Here is a 26,593-nt window from a genome sequence, read left to right as displayed (position 1 = left end):
GAGTTGAATGAGTGGCTGAGATCTTAGAATGAATATAGATAAGAATAACAAAAAAAACCCCAGCAAAATTACATAACAGTGAGGAGAAAATAATTTTTCAAAGCCTGAAGAGTGGAAAACAGAGGTAATAAGGAGCTTTAGGTATGAGGAGTGTTGTGGCATACTATAATTGTGGTATGTTATACAACACTGCATATTCCAGTATCAGAATAACCTGTGACCTGTCAAAACTAAATATTTCCCTCAATCTAATTTGCCATATCCCTTTTTTAATATAAGCACAAGAATACAATAAAAGCTCATATTGCTTATCCACTAAATATTTTTGTTGCTGTTTTGCAGTATCTTTTCCCATATTTCGCTGCAGATTCAATAGCTAATTTCATGTGTAACTTTACATTTGCTTGTATTAAAAGATATTTATGAATTAACAAACTTTACCAGACACTCTATGCTACTTTTTGTAACTGCCTTTGTCTCTTCATTAGTTAGTTGCCCTCAATCCTGATTCAATTAGCAATTGTTATCACCAGGAATCTTATATTTATTTCTAAAGACCAATGAAGGTTTCATTCATGTCAGGCTCCATACTGGTGGCTGGAAAGCTGCACTAGCAAGCACCCCTACTGATTCATAAATCTCTGAAAAACTAGGTTTTAATTTTATGTTGTTTAACATTCGTTTTTAAACTGTTCTTAAACAGTTATCTTTGTCAACTTAACTGATAACCTTACCAAGAAGTGAAACAAAGTTTCTTTGTCAAGGTCTGATTTTCAGCAAAACTATGTGAACTAACTGTTCATCAGTTTCTTTTTACGAGCTTTTCCATTATTTCTTCCAAGACACTCCGGTTTGAGTTTTCAGTGTGGATGCAAAAGCAGCACGCAGCTTCTCTAAGTTGCCAAATATTCCAGGATACAGTTAGAAATGAATATGCTGACACTCAATATCTCTCAAACTCTTTGGAACTCGTGACCACGTTATCCCAATTTGCTTCAATTTTTTAAAAAAGAAAATAATCATTATTTTTGAGCTGGCACTTTACACTTACTGAGGGAATGAGAAAATATTTTTATCTGATTGAAGAGCGTTACCGTGCTTCCTTTCTCGTGTAGACTGCCTCTGACACTTTTGCATCGCTAGCAACTTTTTCTGTCTTTTAGGTAGATACCACTATTGTTATTAGAATTTCTGTTGTCAAAAAAGTAAACTTGTCTTTACTGAATACAGATTTTTCTCACCTAACATTGGCAGTCATCTGTACTCCCATTTTTCTCATTTTTTTTCTTATTGTTGTGTGCCTTCCTCGTTTTTTGTTTGTTGTATGTTGTTTTTCTAATTGTCCCTTTCAGCAGGTGTCTTTAATAAATCTGAAGATTAGAGGCTTTTCATTCAAAAATTCTTTTTAAAATATAATAAAAAATAAAGTTTTAAATCTTACTTACTTTTCTGACTTCTAAAAAATATTTTCAATTTTCAGTCACAAAACTCAGTTTGGTAAAAGAACTATCTTTAACCTCCTAATACCAGTGTAAGCATTTGCAATGTATTTACCTTTTTAGTTCTCAGTAGTTGACTGTGGCCGCTGGTCTTGTGCAGCTTCCAGTTTGCAATTTGGTAATCAATTCATCTTTATGCGTTATGCTAAGATAAAACCGGAGTTCCTTAATGTTGAATACAGTAACTACTTACACTTTAAAGAAGAAAAAGGCAAAATTATAATCTGTAGCTTCTAAATTCTCAAATAATTTATTGTAGCTGCCAGGAATCCTATAGAATGTGTGTTTTCAGATGTTGGAGTATTTTCTTTTTCTTCCACACTCCAATGAAATCCACAACGAAGGTTGACTTGTTGATCTGTAACAAAACTAAGCTAAAATGTTTGTTCCCCTGGGCTTTTTTCATTATCGCAGTGATCCATCCATATGTGCCCTAGGATCTGAGGGTCTGAGCACTCCAAAACGGAGATTTTTTTTTCATATTTGTTAATGGTATTTTACTAGTAGACCAAATAATACACTTGATCAATTCACTGTGTATCAGTACTTTGAATTAAGATCGATCTTTGAAACAGGCATGAAGATTTGTTCATATGTTTTTACATAGCTTTTATATACTAAAACTACTTGATCTAGAGAAAAAGATTACTGTTTTCAGAAAATCTAATTGCCATCTGTTTAAAAGAAAAATAATTTAATTCCTACCCTGAGATGTTATGATTTTTGTCTGTCATTTAACTTAATAAATTCAGAGCAGTTTAAAACACTAGAGGATCACATCCTGTCTTTCATAGCTTCACGTTTGCATTCATTGAAATACTTCATGCATTCTGGTTTTGTTAGTAAGTTGCCTTTTTTTGCTTAGTTACTGGCCAGTGCTCTACAGTTTACTGCAGTTAGATCTGTATTCTGACTGGCTGACTGCTATATTTATGGTACCTCAGGATATGGAAGTTTCACTTAATTTAATTCGAGCTCTGGAATATGTCTTGGTATCTAAATCTTCTTTTTAGTTTTATATGTGTATTGTTTTTATCAAGGTTCATGCATTTCTCTATGGTAAAATACCCTTAGAACAAAAAATAACGACTTTTCAGTGTGGGAGAGTCCACTCTAGCCACACACACCGCATTTTCTGCTTACCTTCAGCAGCTATGGAGAAACAGAGGTTTTGTAGTAGCCCGGAAAGGTCAAGACTTGGGACCCTGTTTCCAGCATTTCCAAATGGAGAATGTCATCTTAAAGTCACCTTTTTCTGATTGTACACACTCTACCCATTAACCATTCTTTCTACAGGAAAATTGCAGCAAAAGTGCCATTTTTCGGATACAAAAGTCTGAAATTATGTGAAATTTGTGAGTGGGAGGAAACCCCAAACTGTGCAGGGACATGCAGACCGGCAAAGGTTGCCTGTCTCGGGCCACTGACGACAGTGGGGTCTCTGAGAAGAAGCTCTGCTTACCTGAACTGCAACATGCCGGCGTACCTCAGAATATGTACTGATTTGATGGCGGTTGTGTGTTTAACCACCGTCATGCAAGTACTGTCCTTGTAGAAGCTCCACACTACCGTGCAAATTATAGCAGTGATGTGCAAGCAGCAGATTGCTCTTTTGAGTACAGTCTGCTAAGGAGTAATTCCACACACTTTAAAAATACATTTCATTGTACCCTTCAGCGTGTACACCAAGTTAAACCTTTAAGGTAATAACAGATTTAAATCCCCCAAGTTTTAAGAAGTTTTTCCGTGCGGGATAGCCTCCTCGACTGTCACCTTTATGCTGGGGATTAAAATTACAGAGGTTAGCTTAGCTCTGCGCGATTCAGAAAGGAAGAGTTAAGAGTTAGGAGACTCTTATGCTCCTAGATGAGGAATTTGTTTTGCTTTTTAAACATCACCATTGCATTTGTGTTTAAGGTGACTTGTGTTTCTTCTGTTTGCTCAGTGTGGAATGATAGACTGAAAATCGTCATTTTTGCGTGATCTGTGCGTGAATTTGCTCACAAGGCAGATCGTCAGCTCTTTGGCAGAGCAGTTTATGGGAAAAACTGAACAAGTGAGATTTCAATGGAGGCCTCCAATGAAACCTCTGAGCCTTAAAGCTCAGAGAATTAATTAATACTTTTTCTCTGGGTTTGTTTCTGTAAGGAGGGATATATAATTTACATATTCTATATTAATTGTAGTCACCAGACATCCAATTTTGGAGTCTTTGGGGAGGTAAAAAGCAGCTATCATTGCTGGATATTTCCTCATGCAGATAGGAGCCAGAAATTTTAGAATAGTGTTAGAATTGAAAAAAATCACTTGTCTCAATCTTTTTTGCTGCCAGATTGAGAAGATAACATCTGTCAGTGTCACAAGTACGCTGTGGTGGTTTTTAATTTAAGACTAGTTATTGCAAGCTTTATTCTGGAAAGGGCTAACTAAGCTAATAATTACATTGGGAATTTTTCTTTTTAAGGTCATAAGATTTTATTAAAAATATATTTTAGTAATGCTCAATTCATCAAGGATTTTAATATTTTTAAATGGACCACGGTTAAGTTTTCTATGCTTAAAATCTCTTTTCTCCTTGTTTCCGGAACTTGTATGTCATTCAGACACATCTGAGCAAAAGAATTATTTTTGTGTTTGTTTAAAATGTTAATATTGTTAGCAAACTTCTTCGTTATCATGGTGAGTTTAGTACAGTGTACACATATCTGAGATGTGCTTCTGTTAAAGGCATGAGACCATATATGTAAAGGGGTATGTTTTGCTTAGTACCAAAGACTTGTTTTGTTTATGAATAGCAGGGGACTGGATCTTGAAAAAACAACCACAAAGATTCGTTTTCAGAATTCTCTACATTGCCAGGCTTTAGAGATGCCTGGTTTTGTAAACGTTTGATTGAAGAAAAATAGTCAATAATGGTACTAAGTATTTCATTTTAGTCTGGTCTGATGTTACTATGTCACTTGCATCAAAATGTTATTTATCTGTGGAAGGGAATTAAGTAACTGTAAATCTTTGGTTCAAAAAAAACAACTTGAAAATTTTTCTTTGGTTTTGCAGCGTTCCTGTTCCAGTAGTCAGTCTAGAGAAAATTCCTAACCTAGTGAAGGCAGATGGTGCCAATGTTAAAATGAATTCTGCAACCACTACCACCATCACCTCCTCCTCAGCCTCTTCATCAACCATACCTGCTCCAAATTTGGTTAAATCTGGTTTGACATCCAAGTCAGTGCCACCGTCACCAGAAAAGATTCTGAACGGCAAAGGAATTGTAGCTCCATCAATAGACAAGAAACACCAAAATGGCACTAAAAGCAGTAACAAGCCTTACAAAAGACTTTCAGGTGAGTGATGTTGTGGTTCATCTTTTGAGGTACTCCGTCTTTCTTCATTAGCTCAGAAGTAGTAGCTCAGAAGTAATGTATTGGTTTTGATTTTGATTTTTTTACTGTAAGGTGCCAGTTTGCATATATGGAAAAAAAAGCTTTCACACTCTTAGCATGTGCAAAATATTTTCACAGTACACATGCTGTTTAGCTTGAAATTAGAGTGTTTAATAATTTCTCAACTGGTCAGCAGGCCAAATGTAAATTTTTAAGGAGCAAGCTTATTAAAACAGAAAAGCAGAAGGTTTCCTCAGGCCGTTATGTAATTTGGGTCTGTTCACAACAAAAGAAAACATGCCTTCTCGGGTGACTTTAGCATAGTCATGATCAAGTTGAATAGTTGAGGTTTAAGACATCAGGATGTTCACCAAGTCATGACTTTTTAAAGAATCTGCTTTCTTGGTTTTAGATACTAGAAAGTTCTAAGTTACAAGATACAGGAAATGCTGGAGAGTCTTAAAAGTAATAAGCCCCACCAGCCCTCTGCCCTTGTGATTCCTACAAGGAGTGAAGGTGTTTGTAGTGTGGGGATCTTGATTTTTCTCAGGAACACAGGACAGTGGGGTCAAGGGAGCAACATTAAATGTGGAAATGCCTTGGATGGCCTTAGACAGGGCAGTGCTGAGGATGTAGGTCCCTGCGTAAATCTGCCATTGAAGCACAGCACACCCCATCGTGGGAAGGCAGAAGCTCCGGTAGAAAATTAGCTATCCACTGCGGGGGAAGAACTCTCTTCCATGGAGTTCCCCGGAGATGAGCCATGCTAGTCGTTGGACAGTGAGTAGAAAATTTTCCCCCTAAAGCTGAAAACATAAAAACGTATTTCTGTTCTGAATGAAAGAAAACAAAGTGTTTTCGGGTTTTGAGGGTTGGGGGTGGGGGTGGCAGGGTTTGGGTTTTGTTTTTTTTAAACCAAAAAGTAACTGACTCAAGGTTATGGCTTCAGAAGCTGCACAGGGTCTATTAATCAGCTGGCAGCATTTTGTGATTTAGGCAGGAACTTCTTGTGTGTACTGAAAGGCTAATTTTACTAGTGGCAGCATGATCCACGTTAGATCGTCAGTCTGGCAGAAAGCTGGTTCACATGATTTCTAAATGTGCGCTAGTTATGAACCAAGTATGAGTTGTACAAGATAAGTGCTTTCATTTCCAGTTAATGAGTGTGCCCTATTTTTTGACAGAATGTAAGGTTTGGGTTTTTTTCATTTTCTCAAACTTGGCAGTTAGCCTGTGGTACTGCTACCTTGGCTTGATTCCAGACCAGTGTGAGGTGTTTGCTAGGGCTGTGTGGGGTATGGAACAACGCCATTGCCTTCAAGGATCCAGAACGCTGATTGCTTTCTTAACTAGTTAAAGGTGGCGTATGAGAAAACAGAATCGTCATTCATTTATAGCGTTCCACAAAACGAAAAATACTACAGGAAAGTAGCTGATTAGGCTTCTAAACCTTACATTTCACTTGCTAAGATCCCATTTGTTATTCTAATAAAAACACTACATATTTTGCAGTTAATTTAAAGTACTGATGTCTTTTAACCCGTTATTTACCATAACAGTTTAGATGCTTAATTTAGCTAATCCAATCTGAATTCCTACCTGGGTAACTGAAACTGATGCTATTTCAGATACTTGTTTTCCTTGTGTCACCACATATCACCACAGAGCTGTAGGTGATGCTCATACATTTTGTAGAAGTCTTTCCTGAAATGTGCTCACAAAGGACAATCATTTCTGTAGGCTCTTCCTTAACTTGCCTGCTTTTTCTGCGGAGGTGACTCCATTGCTGTTCCGTCTCTAAGCTGACACTTGCAGTGTCTTCCAGGCTAGGAAGTGTTTCCCTGGTGGAAATTTCTGCACAGGACTGTTTGAGCATTAGTTGACTTTTATATGGTTAACAAATCCACAGAATTGATACTGAAAGCTTCTCTGTCATCATCAGATTCAGAATCTGTTCAGTCTTGCTTCTCTTGCCTCATGTATTGATGCAGCAATGCCATAATTTAGCTATAATGCAAACAGGAGGAGTCCTGAAAGCACTGTAGATGAATTGCCTGCAGGTTGTGTGACACTATGATGGATTCCTCTCCATTATATACAGGGCTGTGCAGAGGCTGAGAAAAAGATCTTGGAAGGTCAATGTGATGGTTATTTTAGATATCTCATAAATTTAATTCATTTCACATTGAAAGAATGAGGCAGTGGCCAGGAAACTTAGGTTTCCCTCAGTCTGCTGCTGTGTCGCGGTACAGCTGTTAATTTTTGAAGCTGCTTAGTAAGTCTGGCCAGTTTACATCTGTTTTCTTTCCTTTTTAGCAACCTCCACTCTCTCACACCATTCCATGACTGTGGCTGAAGTTTGTGAGGTTTTTTCTTTGCTGAGAGCTGGTGGTTGTTTGGGTGGTGAATGAACCTGCTCTCTTTTCAAGACACTGTCCATAGTGAGAGAGAGGAAACACTTTGGGAACCACAAAAGGCAGCCTGTAGCTGCCCAGCACAAGTGGATTAGTGCTTCCTAGCAGCAAACTGCAAAATAATTTTTTTTTCGTAAATCTTCCTTAGTTCTTTTTCTCTTTGGGGTGAAGTTAAAGAATGCAGATGCTCAGTTTAGACCAAGAATATCTGTTGTGTTGCAAACAGGAGTTTGAGACAATTCAGTTTTGGCCCTTCCTCTTCTTCCGGTGGGGTTACAACGAATGCTTTTTACTTTGTCCACCAAACGTGAGGAAGTGGAATCCATTCTGGAGAAACAGCTTTCTCAAGCTGTACCTGTGCACAGGAGTCTAGGGGTTCTCACACTACACGTTTGCTGAAACAGAGGTAGTCAAAAGCTGCATTTTGTTATTGGTAAGATGATGATAATCTTCATTTAATGTGTTGCCCAAGCCAGGCACGTCTGTAGCTGCCTATTAGATGCTCATTTCTCTGGAACAGCCGCACAAGCTTTAGCCAGGAGAAGTGGTTCCCTGTTTGAACAGTATTTTTTGTTTCTCAGGGAAAGCATGGCATTCTGTTGTTCAGTAGATGGCGGAGGCTTCCACTTTTTCTGACTGTGATTCCCTCTGTTGATTTTACCTCTGTATGTTTTCCTGATAACTGGCTTTGTTGTAATCAGTCCTACAAGTCTGGCGAGGTTGGGATACTCATACTGACAAGCAGCAATCTGGGTGCTCCCAAAGGGAGCACTTTCAATTTTTGAAGTATGCTTCCCTGAAGGTCCAAAACAGTCCTTGCTTGGTGACTTTCAGCCTTTTGATTACCCTTGGGATTTTTCATTTGAAATCATACTTTTAAGTCCTTGTAGTCTATTTAGTTCGGTTTTTAATTTGCTTTGAAGTTTTTAGGCGGATGATTCGGAGAAACTGTGATAGGAACATCATACTCTCACAAACCAGGAATACTAACCCCTTTAGTTGACGAACTTGTGTTTTCATCCATTAAATAGAAAAAAATGTTTGTTATATTTAGTCATACACAGATACTTGTCTGTTTCTGTTGAGCTGTAAAGGCCACAGAAATTATAACTACTTGTGACAGATTTCAGTCCCAACTGTTTTTTTCCAAGCTCACTTTTCGGTATGTCTCTGCTATTAGGTCAACAGTATCACCATTTCATGTTTACTGTATCATTTTTAAGTCCATATAGCAGAATACATAAACCTGCTAATAATTGTGGTATCTGGATGACAGTTGTCATCTAATGTAGGCTACTTGGCCTCACATTTCGTATTCCAGCTGTTGTACTTGCTGTGGTGCTGTCGTAACATTGTAACATAGCAGCAAATTGCTGCCTTCATCTTAGTCCTGATTTACTGATTTATAAAGGATTTTTAGATCCTCAGATTTAATGTCATATTTGAGTACAGGATGTTTATTGTATCGGAATGTAACACCACTGTATAGTTAAAATAGGCTTTGGTGAACAGATCATACTCCACTAGCAAACAGAAGCAAACCAGTCTGCCAGTTAAAACATAACAATGTCAGGATATATAAAGTTAATGGCAAATTTTTTTGGTGGCATAGACTAAAAAGTGTAGGTCTGTTGTTTTGTTACAGCTCTGTAGTGCAAACCCTAAAATTATATTAACATAACCTAAAGGAGGTGATGCGATCTGTGGTATATAAATACTAAAATATTAATGAAAATTAAACATGCAAATACAGCATATTAAATATTAATGCACTTTAAATGTTGATCATGACTAGAACTCATGTAATGCCTTTTTTTTTTCATAATCTGCATTCTTTAAACTCACTGCCTCCCTTCACTTAGGGAAATGAGAACTAACATACACATTATTTTTACACAGATAGAGGGGACAGATTAAATAAATTTTGGTTTTTAGAAGCCACTAGTAATCTTGCACTTATTTTTGAGACACTGCGGGTTGTTTTTCAGAGTTTCCAAGTGTGTCAAAGAAATGTTCTTCAACACCCTTGTGATATTTAGTCTATACATGTCTTGGCCAAACTCAGAAGCTGGATTTGCAAAAGCTGTACTGCACGGCCTCGGAGGCAGCCAGCGTCAGAGGGGGAATGGAACTGGTGGGTGTTTGGCTGGTCCAATGTTCGGGCCACTCTGCTGAGTACAGCTCTGTAAGCACTTATTTCTTTGAAGCCTGTGACAGAAATCCTGCTCTAAATACTTTGAAACATGTAGGGACAAAAAAAATGCACAGCTCTGAGTGATGCACGTGGCGCTATTACGGGGTGCTGGGTTTGGGATCAGTGGTTCAGGTTGAGCCTGTTTGAATTAAGTTCTATCAGGCAAGGGTAAGAGCTACTCTGGTTAAAATTTCTGTAATAATCTATTTTTTTTTCCTTTCTCTACCCACCCACCCATCACACAGAAAGAGAATTTGACCCAAATAAACACTGTGGAGTACTGGATCCTGAAACAAAGAAACCTTGCACAAGATCGCTCACCTGCAAGGTATTTTTCTTAGAAGATAAAATATCAGATGCTTTGTTATAGTTTAAATCCTACCAAGTAGTTTGAGAGGTCATACCTGCTCCTGTCTTACAGACAATGGGTATGGTATTCAGACGCTGTCCTCAGGTAATACTTTTGAGTAATTCTGTTTCTTTGAATCAGAGCATCTGCATTATTCCACCGATGTTTCTAAAAAGATTTTTTTTTTCCTTGTCATTTTGTTATGCAACAAGCATTAAGGTTTCATGCAGAAGCACAAGTGTTACTTTTAACACTCCTTTTCTGGTTCATGTGTGCAACAATATATTTAGTGAAAAATTAAGATGAATTTTTTATAATAAATTACTTGGAGGCTGCCCTTGTGATCGTAGTAAGTCTCGCGTCAAAAAATAGCAGCAATGTAAGACATTTATAATGAACATTTGTATGTGTATGTGCTGCCTGTCAGTAGTGATGATCAGTTAAATTAGCTTCAAAATGTATTCACATTTTTCAGTCTAGTTTTTCATTGTAAGTTAAGAGCTACAGTGATGTTAGTTCTTAATATTTTTAAATTATTGGAATTATACTTCCTGTCTTGGAAAAGGTAGGTCAATAGACTATTATATGAAAAAAAAGAAGTAATTTTAGCCTTGGTTTTGGCATTTCTAAATAACTTACTTCATAAGTTATCAAAGATAATGTGGAATAACAGCTTTATTTCCATAACTGTGGCTAAAGTTGTTTGAAGTAGATTTTATCTTTTAGAATTGTGGTGTATCGGAAGTATAGAGGACTCATAAACAATGTCATGCACACACAAATGCTTTTTAACCACCCTATTTTTAGACTCATTCACTTAATCATCGACGAGCAGTTCCAGGCCGTAAAAAACAGTTTGACATCCTTCTAGCTGAACACAAAGCTCGATCCAGGGAAAAAGAAGTTGCAAAAGACAAAGAGCATCCACCATCTGCAAGGGAAAGCTACCAGAGCCAGCCCACACCAGCACAAGACTCTCTGTCAGGATCTTCAGTGAACTCTGGGCAAGAATCTAAAGTAACATCTCCTGCAAAATCTAGACTACCAAATTCTGTACTTCCAAGGTAAGCAATTCTTCAGCGTGGAACGTTACATTCTGAAGATGCTCTAAGAAATTACTTAGTCTTTCATACAGCTTATGTTATATGTTATAAACATTCCGTACTTCTTTAGGCTACTGCATGATAAGACATATTAATGTAAGAGTTTCTGCTCGCAGTAGAAGATAGGCTGTGCTTGTATTAATTAAAATCTGTCCATGGTACGCATCCTGTGGTGCAATTGGCAGTGAGGTAAGGAGTGGTGTCTGCCCTCGGCTCAGAATCTCAGACTAACTGCATTTTTTTGACTGAAATGGACAATCATAATTAGGAAAGTTTACATTCAAGTCATTCTGTCACATTCGGGAATAAAATATTTACGTGAATCAGGGTAGGTATCAGTGATTAAGTTCTGCACATTTATGTGGAACTTTTCACAGCAAATACTTCACCGATTACATCGATACAATGTCATGTAAAAAAAAAGGTGCAATTTAGTGTAAATGGCAATGCAAGCTGCTAGTTCTTAAAACTATTGATTTGAAACTGGCCATAGCATGTCTTTCCTCATTTTGAAGATTTTTCTGAGAAAGGACAAAAACAGCTTTCAGAAAGACAACGCAAACTTCTGAAGACATCCCTTTAGAAAAACTAGTATGAGGTATTGGATCTAAGGGATTCTAATGGTTCTCTGGTAAACTTCCCATCTGTTTTGTTTATTTGGGGTGCTTTTTTGGTACTAGTTTTGGTTGGAGTAGATAGAGCTAAACTAGTTGGTTTTGTTCATGTTTATTTGGTTTCATATTTCTTTGCAGAAGCCTTGGTAAGGATCGAGTACCTGTTTTGGGGCTTTTGTGCTAAGATGGTCCCTATTTCAGAGAGATATTTGTTGTACTTGCTATCTCAAGTCTTACAGAGACAACCATTTTCAATGTTTCCTGTGTGTTCATCAAGCCATAAAGAAATTTTATTTGTACAAGGGCAGAGGTGGGCCTTACAGGGTTTGAGTCAAAGGACAGTGAAAGAACATTCGTAGATAAATTGGTGAGAAGACTGCGTAATTCTGGTAGAATGAGTGACCTTACACAGTCCTTAAATAGGGAGGGCACAGAGGGACAGGCAGATGTTGTTTTTAGTAAGTGTTCCAGTCAAAGAAGCAAAACGGGAATGCGAGTCAGCGAGAGTCAGCTGAAGAAATTGCAGAGGTGGTGGTACGTGAGAAGGAGGATGTTAGCAGTCACACATTGTGTCTGTACAATCCACGCTTCTGTTTCCGCTGCAGTGCCTCTGTTCTGTCATCCTGGCTGTTTTTGCAGGCAGCCATACCAGAGGGAAGCCTTGCTACCTCTCTGCTGGGAGCCGGCAAGCCTGCAGCTCTGCTGCTGGGAGAGGTTAGGAGAGTGCTCCCTGCTCTGCTGAGGCTAAGCTTGCTGGTTTCACCAGTGGTGACTTGGCTTGACCTGGCCAACTTTTCCCGAAGGCTGAGGAGCACTTGCACAATCTGTCCCTTGCAGCAGTAGCTGCATCAGTTATTTCTAGCCGATGGATTGATAAGCAATCCCTGCTCAGTTCAGAAGAGGGCACCTGTCTTAGTGCTGCTGTGCCCTGATAGCCATGAGATTGAAGAAGATCCTCTTCAGATGTTCATCAACGTGGACATCTCCTCCAGCCTCAAAGGTCCACATTTATACTTGGTTGTACAGACTGTAATTAAGAATTTTTTTCTGTCCTCACTTCTAATTGAAATTGTTTCCAAGCTACTTTTGAAAGGCAAGGCACCATTGCGCTCTGTGGTGCAAAGGCATTCCCACTTTGTTTTACTGGATTTTAGACAAAGGTAAAGAAAGCCTACGTGCTGTAAGAGAGGTCCTCCCAGTTACTTCAGTTACTAATCTAGCTGTCGAGGGTGTCCGCTAAACACTCTTACTCTATTTAGTACACTAATTTCAATAGGATTTGGTACTAAACAAAGTTTCCTAGCTGGACCCTAAGTCAAGTAGCAGAGTAATGGTGCCATGTAAGAACACTTTACATATCTGATTTTTGTTTGCATTTTTAATATACTTTGCCTCTCTCAAGATCTAAAACTCAACTTTATGGCAAGTTTAAAATTTCAGGCAATACAAAGGTGCTTCTGCTGACATGAACTTGATGATAACCCATTGCTGACAAGACCAAACGTCAGCTCTTCTGTATCTCTTACTGTCCTTCTTTAGATGATCATCTCTGGTATGAGTTACTTTGATGCTTGACTCTGTGTGCTGGTGCTTAGTTGCCAGCTGGGGTTTAACCACAATACTCTGGCAGGTGGGTTTGCAGAGCCTTTGAACACTGATGATTTAAATGAATATTCTTCTTCTAGACCATCATCTGCAAATAGCATAAACAGCAACAGTTCTTCAAACCACAGTGGGTACGTACCAGAACTGCCACTGCCTTCCATGGGAGGAGATTTAACGAGCAGATTGTCCAGTGATGAAGGAGAAGCGGATGGAGCTGAAGAATCTGAGAAATTAGACTGTCATTTTTCTGGACACCATCCCAGACCTCTTGGGGTATGTGTCTGTCTCTGGCATGACTTGCCGTTATTCTTACGTCATTAGAGAGAGGAGAAAATATAAGTAATTTAGTAAAAATGCAAGGAATGAGGCCCTTACATGGTGAAAACTGTATTCTAAAGAGAACAGATACATTTAACAGAAAATGGTATGGATCGGATGAGGCAGGAGGAGAGGACTGATCAGTACTTTTGGCAAATGGGTTGCAGGACAAGATGAGCAGCAGAAAGTCAGAATTCTAGTTTTAGATTTTCCTCTCAATAGACTGCAGTAGTACTTCTGCTAAACTGAGGAAGGTGTCATTGTTTTAAATGTGACAGGAACAGATAATCTGTTGTCATAGTTCTTACAACACTGTACTGTACGCTTGGTTGTAGCTCTGAAAATCAAACAGCAGCGAAGGGCTATTGAAGTGCTTCACTGGTTTTTGTAGTCTGGTTTGGAGCAGTAATAAAATACCATTTATGTGAGTGTGTGTGGACTTGTAAGCTGTTGCTTCATTCATCTAAAAATGGAAAGTCTAGAGCACGGCATAGCCCATCCGCTCTGGCAGTGGCTTAAGTATGTGCTCTCTGGCAGCTGGTTTTGGCTTTCTCCCGTGTTAGTGAGAAATTTTAGTGTAAGTAGTAAGAGCTGCCTTGTGGCGTTATCTCTGCAGTGCAAATTTGTTTACACTGTACAAACCGAGAAGCAATGGGAGAACTCCTAAACTTCTAAGCAGTTGGTTCTTATCAAATTGAACCAAGGAATAAAATTCATGAAGATTTTACTTACATGTTTTCCGTATGATACGCAGAATAAAATGAACACTGTGATAACTGGAGCGTTGTCTGTATTCCCTAGAGCACAGGAGAACTTGTTACTGCCAGACACCGGGAAGAAGTGTGAGCCGAACATAAAATGGCTGTCAGATGAAATTCTGTATTTGGTTCTTATGCAGGAATTAGAATTATTATAGTCCATATAGTGCTGTGATAGGTGGTGCTTACTTGGTACGCTTGTATTGTGCTTCATTTTTACTAGCTGCTTCTTTATGAATTAAAAACTAAAGAATCAATGCATGTGTGTCCACATGATTTAAAAAATGATCTTAAGTGGAGCTGGTGTTGTGCAGGTGTTATCAGTGAGGGATGGCTGCCAATAGCCATTTTGATTTAGGATCCCAGCTCTGTTTGAAGGCAAATCCCACTGACTCATCTGACATCTTAGCATCTCTCAACTGAAACAGTTACTGATAGTTCTTAGTCCACATCAGCGTGAAGTCAGAACAGGTAGAGTGAATCACCTTCAGCACAGCTCATGCTAACTTGCTAAAGTTCATATTGAAGTGGATTGTTTTCTTTACCCAGTCTCTCTCCCAGTAAGGTGGTAGTAATTGACAGGGAAAAGGCAGTAGCTTCTTAAACTGCCTCTTAGTGGTAACTGATCTGTGTCACTGGGAGGTGAGGCTAGTTTATCAACTTAGGTGGTGGTTTTAATTAACCTGTTTAACCTTGTGAAACAAACTTAAGATAAACGGTTAGTCACCGCTTACTGTCCATTAAGCTGGAAAGTACTTTAAATGGATGCTTTTCTACTGTACCAGTAGCTGTCAGCCAGAATTTGTGTGACTTGGTCCCTGCATGATGTAGAGTTGTCTTATTTTCTGAGGATGATTTATAACAGGTTTTTCTCCCACAAATAGGTGTCGCAGCAGTTTTTCACGTAATGTGAGATCAGTAAGACTGAACTGAAGAAAGGGTAGATCCTGATCATACCATTTCAGTGTAGCAGGACTTTGCAGGAAGTTCTCCAGAGGAAATACTCCTGAGCTCTGCAGAATTCTCAAAATATTTACCACTCCTCTAGATGATTTTCATACACTGTGAAGAGTGTACCCGGTGTTCTGTTGTAGCAGAGGTGCCATGGACAATAATTTACTATTTTTCTGAAATGTCACTGGTTTGTTTGTGTATGAAATAGATACTAAAGATGCTCTTGCTGCACCTTTTTCCTCTTCACTTATATTTTTAATCCAGTTACACGATTACGAGATCTCATGTGCACGGAATGGTGTAGCTGTCTTTCTGAGGCAGTAAGAGTATCATTAGCCCAAACGGCTTCCTTAACAGTACTTCAGCTGTTACAGGATTTCCCTGTCACCCACAGGTACCTGATAGTGAACTGACTTGTTAAAGAAGTATGACGTGCGCTTTACAGTACGCTGCAAATCATGTACAAATTTCGTATATCATGCAAAAAGTATTTATGCTGCAGATAGCGAAAACTAACTTTTTAAAGGTGTTTTACGTGCATGATACAAACTACAAAGGTGTTCCTTGATCTATAAATTATAATTATTTTATAATGTAGAAATACTTTTTTATAAACAACATTGAAATATCTTTTCTTTCAGTTCTGTTCATATGGCAGTCGCTTAATGGGAAGAGGTTACTATGTCTTTGACAGAAGATGGGACCATTTTCGATTCGCACTGAACTCCATGGTAGAAAAACACTTGAACTCACAGATGTGGAAGTAAGTGAGATTTTTACACTTGGTGGGTAGTTTAATATTTTTAATTCCATAAAACTTCTAAATTAAACACTCCATGGGAAGCGTTTGTATAATTTCCTCTGTATTAAGGCATAGCAGTAATATAAACAGAAATTTTCCTATTCTCTCCTAAGGAATATGCGGCACAACAGAACAATCGCCTATTCTGATGTAAATTCCTGGCAAATTTAGGACTTCTATTTTTTAGCCCCTCTGAATCTGGGGAGGAGTAGTTCCATTAACATAACTTAAAAGCATTAAAGCTCAATATTTTCTGGGTTTGGAGATATGTTACGGTATTGTTTTATAACACACAGGTTAGATTTTGCCCAGATCTTTATACCTGTATCATGCACCTATATCACCCATTCAGACTTCACTCTGTTAAGACTCAGGTGTCATAAGATGAGGAACTCAGCATACATTTGCCTGCGTGTAAGATGGAATATGATAGTTTTTTGGTCCATACTGCCGGCGCTGGGTTTGGAGTCTTAAAACTCTGATTGCCACTTCACTATTGAAGCACCTCTGTGTCGCTTATGCAGGTTCTAAGCATCATAGGCTTTGGCTACACAGATACATTAAAATGGACTGCACTTCTAAAAAAGATGCTAATTCTTATAAAAAAAATTAAAAATAGAAAAGCCCATGGCATCTGCAGATAGGAGTGATTTTTAGGGGGGTATTCTGGTACAGAATATGCATTATTCCAATGTGATGACACTAAAGTACAGTGTTTCATGTCACTATTTATTATCAGGACTGTGTTATATTCATTGGATGCCAGACATTAGATAAACAAGGTTTGCTCTTTATTTAAATATATTTTTGAAACACTAAAGCTTGGCTTGTCTGACTAACCCAGTGACTTGGTGATAACAGTGCTGCTGTGCTGGGAGTCATAGTTTGGAAATAGTTGGGTTTGCCATAAAAGGGCCAGTTTCATGTCTGTTTAGAGACAGATCACGCTTGAACTGCAAAGGGTTCCTCTCTTCTACTTGGTAAATTTGGTTGTCAACTAGTGTCTGTTGCCTTCCACTAATAAAACTAATTTGTTTTGCTTAAGTAGAAAGGTTAAAGCTTATTATCTATTGGCTTTGTTTCTCAGGAGAAAAGATACTCGAGCATCTGAGAAAACATGTCACTAGTACCGCTACAATCACAAAAAACACAAATAAGCTCTACAGTAGTTACATGATACAAGCAATAAACAGACCTCATCCTGCTCTCGCTAAATCCAGTTGTAAATGTTTTCCCAAGGTCTAGCTGTTTAAGCAATCTCTAATATTTTAATGAATTCCATCCGTTCTTGTCTGGATAACAAGGGAAGCTTGCAGTGCTTAACCCCTGTCGTATTCTTCTGCTTGTCCTCAACCTCGCTGGGTACCTTCCTGTCTTCCCCAAGCAAGGCTAAGTGTAAAGCTGTCTTTACACCCAGTGCTAGTGCAGCTCTGTAGCTGTGGCTCGTCTGGCTGGGACGGAGGGTAAAGGGATGCAAGGCCAGATTTTGAGAACAATAACAACATTTACATAGTACTTTTTATCCGTTGTTCTCAAAGGACTTTACAGAGGCGAGTAAGAATTATTGGCCCTTCTTTAAAAATAAACTGAGGGACGGATCTGATAAGCAGCTTTGTTTGCGTGGCCAGGCAGTAGGACTTCCTCATTTCTGGCAGCGTGGACTGGATGTAATCCTTTATGTAATTGTGCCATAAACAGAGTTGTGTCTGACAGTCTCCACGGGACAAGTACCAGGAGAGAACACTTGTAATTAGGATTTGATTTATGATAAAGCAGCACACCCGGTGCTGCTCTTTTATCATACTTCTTTGAGAGCAAGAATAAGCCTTTAAAAGCTGAAAAGGTGTCAGTAGCGAGGATAACAAGAGCAGGGTTATGGTGATGTACAGCTTCTTAACAAAGAGAAATAGGATTAAACTGTGAATTATATTTTAGTCTAAATAATGAAAAAAGTTCACATGATAATTTTCCAAGGGACATTATGAAAGTCTGGTTCTTTGCTAACAATAAACTAGATAAAACAATAGAACATGGTGGCTGAACAGAAAGGAATTTGAATACATTCTACTAATTTCACCGGTAATTTTATTAGATTTCACTCTCAGAATAGTGTGCAACTAGTTATAAAGCTTATCAAGTATTGTTTAAGATTTTGTTAATTTTTCAGTATCGGTGAAATTCAGCAATAATTTACCTAGTTAATCCTGTCTAACCAGCTCTCAAATGAGCAGTTGGGAATAGCCCTGCATCTGGAAAGAGATGAGCTTTCCTCCTTTCCTCTTTAAGCTCAGTGATGAAGTGCTTCATGACCCCCAAACTGTCTCGTTTGCCACCCTCTTCAAATCTAACCTGTGAGTTTAGGCTGATACCGAAACTGTTCCACGGCTTGAACTGCCAAGCAAAACACATGCAGTGAATGAAACATAGTGACGAGCATGTTTATACCTCCCACCATCAGGCATTTTATTTGCATTTCTTAATTGTTTAGTAAAATGAGAAAGGAATAGAGGAAATTAAATTGGTAATAAAGCAATTAAATTGTAAAACTACGCACTTAATTGCTACATGGGGCACTTGTGCTGAACTGGAGCTCGGTGCTGGTTCAGCTGAGTTACACAGTTCAGGGCTTGTGTGCCGTGACAGAATAGGGAAAATTACACTGCATAGTTCTTTACCTCATCATCTTCTGTTAGGTCTCCACTGCCTTCACAGATTTAATGTGCCTCATCCCAAAATTAATTTTTAGGAAAATATACTTCATAATCCAACTTTTCTGAATCTTTACAATATTAAAACACATGTTTTGGGTTTTGTTATTTGTATTAAATCCCGAAGAACCTCATAATGGATTTTCAAGTTTAAGAAGCGGGGGGGAAATCAGGTAAAAGCATTTTTAAGCTGTTGTAGAATGCAGAGCTGCTTTAGAACTGTGAATATTAAAATATATGTGATTGGTAGGATAGGAATCAAAATCAGAATGAATTAGGTTTGCCTTTTTTAATAAGTTGGTCCTTCCCAGATATTATTTCTTATCTGCATTGTTCAGATGGAATTTTTTTATATATCTAAATCTCTTTCTCTTTTCTTTTTATTTTTTCTTCTCTATTTAGGAAAATTCCTCCTGCGGCAGATAGTCCCATGCCTTCTCCAGCAGCACATGTCTCCACGCCTTTTCCAGCATCAGTCTTACAGCCTTTCAGCAACCCCAGTGCGGTGTATATTCCTTCAACACCTATCAGTTCAAGGATCACTTCTTCTTCTTACATAATGACATCAGCCATGTTATCCAATGCAGCCTTTGTGACAACGTCAGATACAAATTCCATTGTGTCACACACTACAGCTTTTCCTCACGTGGCTGCAAGCCTAAGTATCATGGACTCAACTTTTAAGGCGCCATCAGCTGTGTCACCTGTGCCAGCAGTCATCCCCTCCCCATCCCACAAGCCATCCAAAACAAAAACCAGCAAATCCTCAAAAGTGAAAGACCTGTCATCTCGGAGTGATGAGTCTTCAAGTAACAAAAAGAAAAAGCCGCAGTCATCATCATCATCGTCGTCATCATCGTCCTCGTTATCTTTGCAGACATCTTCCTCCTCTTCATTTTCAGGGTCCCACAAAAAGAACTGTGTCCTGAACCCCAGTTCAACTTTGAACTCCTATCAGGCTACATCTTCCTATAACAGCATGTCTGTGCACAATACAAATAACGGAACAAGCCCACTCAGTGCCAAATCGGAGCCCTCAGGACGGACTTCATTGTCAAGTAGTTCAACAGACTCAGTGAAACACATGAGCATGGTAGTAAGCAGTATTGACTCTTCTAACCTGTCTGTATCTTCTCTTGTGCACCACTCAGGGGACCATTCCCTGGGAGCACATAATGCAGTGTCTTCTCTACCCCTTTCTTTTGACAAATCAGAAGGAAAAAAACGTAAAAACTCTAGTTCTAGTAGCAAAGCCTGTAAAATCACTAAAATGCCTGGTATGAATAGTGTTCATAGAAAGAGCACTGCCAACCTTATTTCTGCGGTGCCAGATCCTACAAGCAGCTCCATCTCTCGGCAGGTAAGGGACTCTTCCAGTTGTTTCTTTGCAGGTCCTGTCTGACTTACTTGAAATATTTCATGCAGTCTGAAAAGAAAATACTGTGTTTGCTTCAGATTGTTTTTTATCACACAACTTACTTTCTAGGTTAATACAGAAACATTTGTATTTGTTTTGTACTGATCATAGATGTTTCTAGAGTTAAAAAAAAAACTACTTTCTTAAAATATTTTTATGAAATTTTTTAATTCAATTAATAAAGTAGCCATTTGTATGTCTGAAAGTAAAATTGAATGTCCAGGATGGATAAATAATTTTTAGAAATTAATTTTTTATCTTAATTCTCATCTCTCTGAAATAAATGGTGTCATTAAAACAGGAGGACAAAAGTCAGCATTTCTGTTTGTTTCTTTTCCCAAACTTGTTGCTGATTCATTTCTTAATGTTACGTGAGTCTCCTCATTGCTTCTATGTAAAACGGTAACATCTATCTTTCCCCTGGGGGGAGTCAGATGCCGTTCCCTGTTTGAAACTAGAGAAAGTAAGAAATTAAGATCTTAACCAGATGACCTTTAGTGGGCATTTAGTTAACTCTTTTAGTGTGCACATGCTCAGAATATTGAGGTTGATGCAACAGATAAGGTTGAACACTTGCTTCATTGTCACCAGCAGTAGAGCTTTGACTGACTTCTCTTTCAGTGATGCTACATAAGGACAAGAGTGTTTGTGAAATAAAATTTGGTGAGGCAATGACCGATATGATCTTTATAATGATCGACTGTTTCATTCTGCCACCGTGGCCAGTGCTGTGCAGTCACAGAAAACAAACCTTGGCTGTGGCATCTGTAAGACAGAACCATAGAAAACAGAATACTCAGAAAATCCAGAGAGGGTAGCTCAGGAATTTTTTTTGTTAGTGAAACTCTCATTTCCAAAGGAGATTGCCCTCTCCATTTCAAAATTCCATTTTATTCGCAAGATCTTGGGCGAGGCAATCCATAGCTATTGCGTGGGCAGGATTGGGAGTGGAAGGATTTTAAATGTGTCCTGCCGTCAGAAGTAATCTTTAAGCCACTGGAGGCAGTGGAGGGTGCTGTAAATTCTTCATTCTGTCACACACCTGGTTTTTTAAATACGCGTATGCCCCAAAAGATTAAATTGCCCTGAGATATTACAATCTCAAATGGGAAGAAAAAGTAAGTACAAATTGGTTCTTTGGTACAAACATTGGTGGTAGGAAATGGATTGTATCTTCTTTTCACAGCACATGGACTGCATCCGTAGCTACTGCAGTCTGAGGAAGTCATAGAGATACATGCAGGAGGTTCTGAGTTAAAATTCTGACTCCTCTAATGATTAAATCTGTTCCTGTGGGACGTTCCTGTTCCATTTTGTCATGTATTTCAGCATGTTGCACAGTAATGCAAGTAAATAACCCCAAAGAATCAATCAAAGGATTTTTCTAAATATTTGTAAATATGTAATTCATGCTAATTTTTTTCTTAAGTAAAAGGTTAAATATATGTAATGATACACAGATTTTTAAACAATGTTTTTATATACGTGTACAGGTGCATACAGATGTATACATGCATGTATACACGTGTGTGCATAGGTAAAAGCTGGTAACACTTTCCTCTTACACTGCTGGTCTTTGGAGCTACACTAGTGATTAGAATAGGGAGGTTGATTGTATTTCCAGATGTCTGGCTGGCAGCTAATTGTCTTTGTGACAAGGATTCTGAATTATATGCAATGCAAAATAGACATTTCCTAAATAAATAATTCGTACCCACGTAAGCATATGGGTCTAATAATACTACGTACTTTACGTGTGAATATTAAAGCTCTGGAGAATACAATACTTGAAATCACTTTTAAGCTGTGCTGTTTTGACTGGTGTTCTAGAAAGGCAATCACAGTAAAAATTCTAAAAAAAAAAAAAAAAAAAAAAAAAAAAAAAAAACAACAAACAAAAACAAAAACCCCCCAAACTATTACTTAAAATCTTGCTCCGGTTCCGTGATGTAATAGTGCAAATTAAATTAACAGAGTAAGAACATGGGGGGAAAAAAATCACTGGTGATAGGCTCAGTTTTGAGGGTGTTTTTTTTCCCTAATGTAGTTCAAAGCTGGCCTGGATATATGATAACTGAAAATGTTAACCATTGGGTTTTGAAGTATACTTTAACAGAGGGGTTAAAAAAAAGGATTTGAGTCTTGGCTTCAACCAAATCCTTTTGAAATGGTGTTCATGTCACTAAAGACCCTACACAACTGGGAATCTCCCTTTCTTATTTTCTCTGAGTGCCGTAACTGCTCCGTCTGTCTGAATTACGCTTCTGTGGTGAGGCGCTGCCCTTCCAGCTCTGAATGAAGGCAGGGTGGTAAAGCAGCTCGAAGCCGAGCACGGGGCTGCAGGCTGTGCTGCTTCTTGCTTTGTCTTACGTAGAGAGTGAGTCTGCTAGTCTCAGGAGCACGGCGTGAATGAAAGGCTGGAGAGGTGTGATACTCCCTCTCATGAGTGCAGGGTCTCAGCGAGCTCATTGCCAAGAAACTATTTCTCCATTTAACAGATGTACCTGTATTTCATTATGGAAGCGTTTTATGGATGTCACAGTGGTGGATGTAGAGAAGAAAGGTTTGCAGGTGTGCCATGACATTCTGAATGCCTAGGAAAGACTTTACAAGGTTGTGTATCTTTAGTCAAGGTGGAAGAAAAGCACACTGCTACCTAGAGAACAGCGGAACAGCATGCAAACCAACAAGCTAAAGGGGAGAGGACAGGCAGAGCCCCTACCCTTTTAATCTTTGTGCATCGCGGGAGCTGCCTTCAGAGCTGGCTGTAAATAAAAACATTAAACATTTCTTCTGGATAGAACGTGAACAGAGAACACTGTTTTAAACAGTTGCTGTGTGAGAAAGCGCAGACACGGAGCAGGAGACAAAGGTTACCTTTCGCTGTATATGTGAGAGGGCAAAACAACAAATGATGTGGCAGAAGGGAAGGAGAAAGGGGATGTTGGTGAAAACTCTGCTAGCCAGTGCCACGGTCCCTTCTGTTCAGTAAGAAACTTGCAACTGCATTTGTCATTGTTTAGAAGCCAGGTCTTTGCTACATCTCCATCAAATGATTAAAAATGCTATTACTTTTAAGTCTGTGGACCTTATGAAAAACTACTCAAACTCCAGTCATCTGCTATTTGTAGGCAGGTGTCCATGGTTATTTTTATCAGATGTAACACCTGAGGAAGTAACTATTCCTCTGGCTCAACAGCTGCTTCCCCGTTTGTATTGCAACGGAAATATCTGCACAATGTTTATGGATAGTTGTAGGAAAAACTAAGACAGACTGTTCTTGCAGAGTGCTGTAATCTCAAGCACTGAAATAGGCAGATTGAATATTGCAATATTTTAACTACGTACTTTTAAAATTATGTGTGTGTGTGCTACTGTCGGTTTGCACTCATTCACAATAAAATTCTCTGATGCAGTAAATTCATACAGTTGCAGATTTAAACCTTTGGAGTTCAGCTTTTCTGGTCAATATTTGCTTTATTGAGCAGTAATAAATGCGGACTCTCTATGGCATGCTACAGTGCTCGGCCACTTGCTTTAAACTCTACAGGAGTGTGGAAGGTCCCCTTGGGGAGGAGTCTGTGACCTCGAGTGCTCTGTGCTCACTCAGTTTTGCTGACTAGCTGCACTAAGTGACTCCAGTAACTTGAGAAATTAGTATTTTGGTCTAGAGAGGTGGGGGGTTACAATCTATATTCCTTCTTGCACTGTTTTTTATGTTGTTTTCTGACCCGTAATAGTATTTATGTGCCTTATCAGAGTTCCTTTAAAGTCTTCAGGCTCTGAGAGATAATTATGATTCTATCTGAAGTGTATCTTTTGCAATAGCAAAATACCTGTGTTCCAAATGCAAAGCAATTAGCACCACTTTACACAGGAACGGGAAGGCCGTTACAAGCACCTGCATTCAACTGACAAATATGCCTCTCAACACTGCTCAATTAATGTCTTTCAGATTGGGAAAAATAGCAGTGTAGCTTTGTCACAATCCAGTCCTTCGAGTACATCAAACCCAGTACACAACAGACAAGTAAGTTGCTTTAAAAAAAAGTGTACTTAAGTAGTCTGTAAATGGTTTGTAATATTTTATACTGTGAAATTTTAAAATACAATTTCTTTATGAAAACAGTTCTTTATGCAAGCTGTCTTTTGGTGAACTAGTATTAGATTTCTCCTCTCACTTAATTTTTTTCCAGCTATTTTCCCCTCCGAGATTTATGATTAGCAAGTTTTCTGCTTGTTTCTTACCACCTGTAACATGCCTCGGGTTGGCTTATCTGCTGCTTACTGGCTGTTGCTTTGGTGATACAAACGCAGCAGCAGCAGAAGCTGTCTGCTCAGGATCCAGCTAAGCTGGTGTGGTTTTTCTATCCAACTTCCCCTGCTGAGCGAGATGGCACAGCAGAGTCCTGAGACTGGTATAGGAAGGACAGCAGTTAAAAATAGGCCAGAAGTGAAAGCAGCAGAGGGAGGACAGAAACAGGACAGAGAAGACCAGGCACTTGAGTGTTCAGAGAAACTTACCTGGAAGCATAACTAGACTAAGATAATCTGAGTTCTTCTTAGAGAAATTCTTTGTGCTCCCACCACGCCTGTTTATCACACAAACTACTGGTCAGATAACTGTAACAATTATTATAATAAATTCTGTAACTCAGATTTTTTGTGAGGACGGGTGCTTGACCTGTGATCGAGCCCTCACCTCTCTGGAGGACTGATAGACTAGTTGGTTTTTTTTATATGGCCCCTGCCGTTTGACTCTCCAAGTTGAGTAGTTTATCAAGAATTCATTATCAAGATCCTCAATATGAAAAAGTTTCCCATCTCAGCAAAGTGTAGTCACAAGTAAACAAAAATTGTGGCGGATTTTTCTGTACAGTCAAAATTCTGTTACGTATTCTGGCTAAATTACACAGGAGTAGTTATTCCGAAGGGCTGTGCTGCTTCGTTTCTGCTGTGTAGACACAGCAAAAGAATAGTAATGATTGTAGTAATGATAACCCGTGACTCTGTCCCCATTAAAAATACTCTGAATCACTCACATCTTGAGATGAACTGCCAAATGGTAAATTACTGTTTTTTCTCTTGGTGCTGAATGCAAAGCTGTATACGTATGGAAGAACTACTTTGAAGGGAAAAAAGTGGAAAGTTTCTTCATACTTCCAGGGACTGGTGTGTTCTCCTGTGTGAGACGCTGTCATCCAGCTGCCCGTAACAAACAGGGGATAAAGCCGTTCTGAAGTGCAGAACGGTCTTTGCTTTGACCTGCTGCTCCTGTGTTAGCATAAATACACACTACCCAAGGAGCAGAGCTTGGTGCGATCTGTTGCCTAGATCCCAGAGGGAAAACCTAACAGTACAAAACATAAATTTTGTGGCAGCTTTATGTAAACAGAGGCTATCGCTGAGCATTTCAGCTGCATGATTCTGTAACTGTATAAAAAATAGAACTGTGTGCTTGTTTTAAGCCCCTCAAACTCTTTAGTGTTACAAATATGTTTCCGTCAGTTTGGTAGTTGAATATAGAGCTCAGAATACAAATACCATTTCTTTGTAAAGGTAATTGGGTAACAGTAAGTGGATCTGCAAGTATATGCTGTGTCAGTAAGGCTATTACTGGGGGAACCTGAGGCCTCCTGGGTTTGATGTTAGCATTGTCATAACCGGGATGATGAAGGAGTCGAAGGGAAGTAAGGTCTGTAGGCAGAGACCATCTCTGCTGTACACTGGGGACTGTAGTTGGAAAAATCAGGCAAGTTTTCGTGAATACAAGTCAGAACAACAGACTCTGAACAATGCGGTTTGAAGCAGAACTGCAGCCCTCAGGGTAAACGTGTGTAGAGAGCAGTGACTCTGGACTGCTGCCACTGTGTCACCTGGTCAGGCAGCCTGTTGGGGTTGTCAGCTGGTGCAGAGGGGGAGCTAGAAGGGAGGAGAAGATGGTGGTTTCTCAAAAGAAGGGAGAGGGGCCCTTAACCCAACAGGGGGTGAGATTGAGGTGTTTGGGGAAGTGCGGCAGGCTGTAAACCCAGTCTGGTGTGGGCCTGTGTGAAATGCTACTGAGAAAGCAGCTTCCCCGCTCGCCTTCCAAAGTGTCCAGCTGGAGCTGAGAGGACCTGCAGCAGTGCTGAGAAAGCCCCCTGCCACCAGTCACTGGCTGTGTCTCATCACTCAGTTGTGAGATAAAGTGCCCTGCAGCTGTTTTGCTTCCACACAAGTAGTTTCTTCTGGTCATTTGGTACATTTGTTGAAGTACTCTGTACTCTCAGGTTCTCCTGTTGGGGACTAGTGGCTGTGAGGATAACTGTTGTGGGACTGTCTGCGCTTTCCCATCGTGTTACACTCAGTCAGGTTAAACTCAGATGAATTATTACCAATTCCATATATTTTGAGACCTGAACAGGGGCTTGTATGTGTGAAAGCATGCCTGGTTTTCCAACTACGGTTGCTTTAATAAAAAAAAAATTAATTTTCCCTA

At 39.1% G+C, this 26,593-nt stretch overlaps 1 protein-coding gene across 2 annotated transcripts in view; it reads left to right on the top strand.

Moving 5' to 3' along the window:
- ATXN7L1 (ataxin 7-like 1) overlaps positions 1–26,593 on the top strand; it is a 40,554-nt gene that overhangs the window by 10,826 nt on the left and 3,135 nt on the right. For both annotated transcript variants that reach the window (XM_010146342.1, XM_010146343.1), the window contains 7 exons: positions 4,557–4,840; positions 9,733–9,815; positions 10,644–10,900; positions 13,239–13,431; positions 15,830–15,951; positions 19,101–20,058; positions 24,071–24,145. In XM_010146342.1, coding sequence (XP_010144644.1) covers positions 4,557–4,840; positions 9,733–9,815; positions 10,644–10,900; positions 13,239–13,431; positions 15,830–15,951; positions 19,101–20,058; positions 24,071–24,145 — 1,972 coding nt within the window. The remainder of the gene's footprint in view (positions 1–4,556; positions 4,841–9,732; positions 9,816–10,643; positions 10,901–13,238; positions 13,432–15,829; positions 15,952–19,100; positions 20,059–24,070; positions 24,146–26,593) is intronic.

This window comes from Buceros rhinoceros, unplaced genomic scaffold (genome assembly GCF_000710305.1).
Source record: "Buceros rhinoceros silvestris isolate BGI_N320 unplaced genomic scaffold, ASM71030v1 scaffold30722, whole genome shotgun sequence".
Classification (NCBI taxonomy): Eukaryota; Metazoa; Chordata; class Aves; order Bucerotiformes; family Bucerotidae; genus Buceros; species Buceros rhinoceros.
This window is presented reverse-complemented; position numbering and strand designations above follow the sequence as displayed.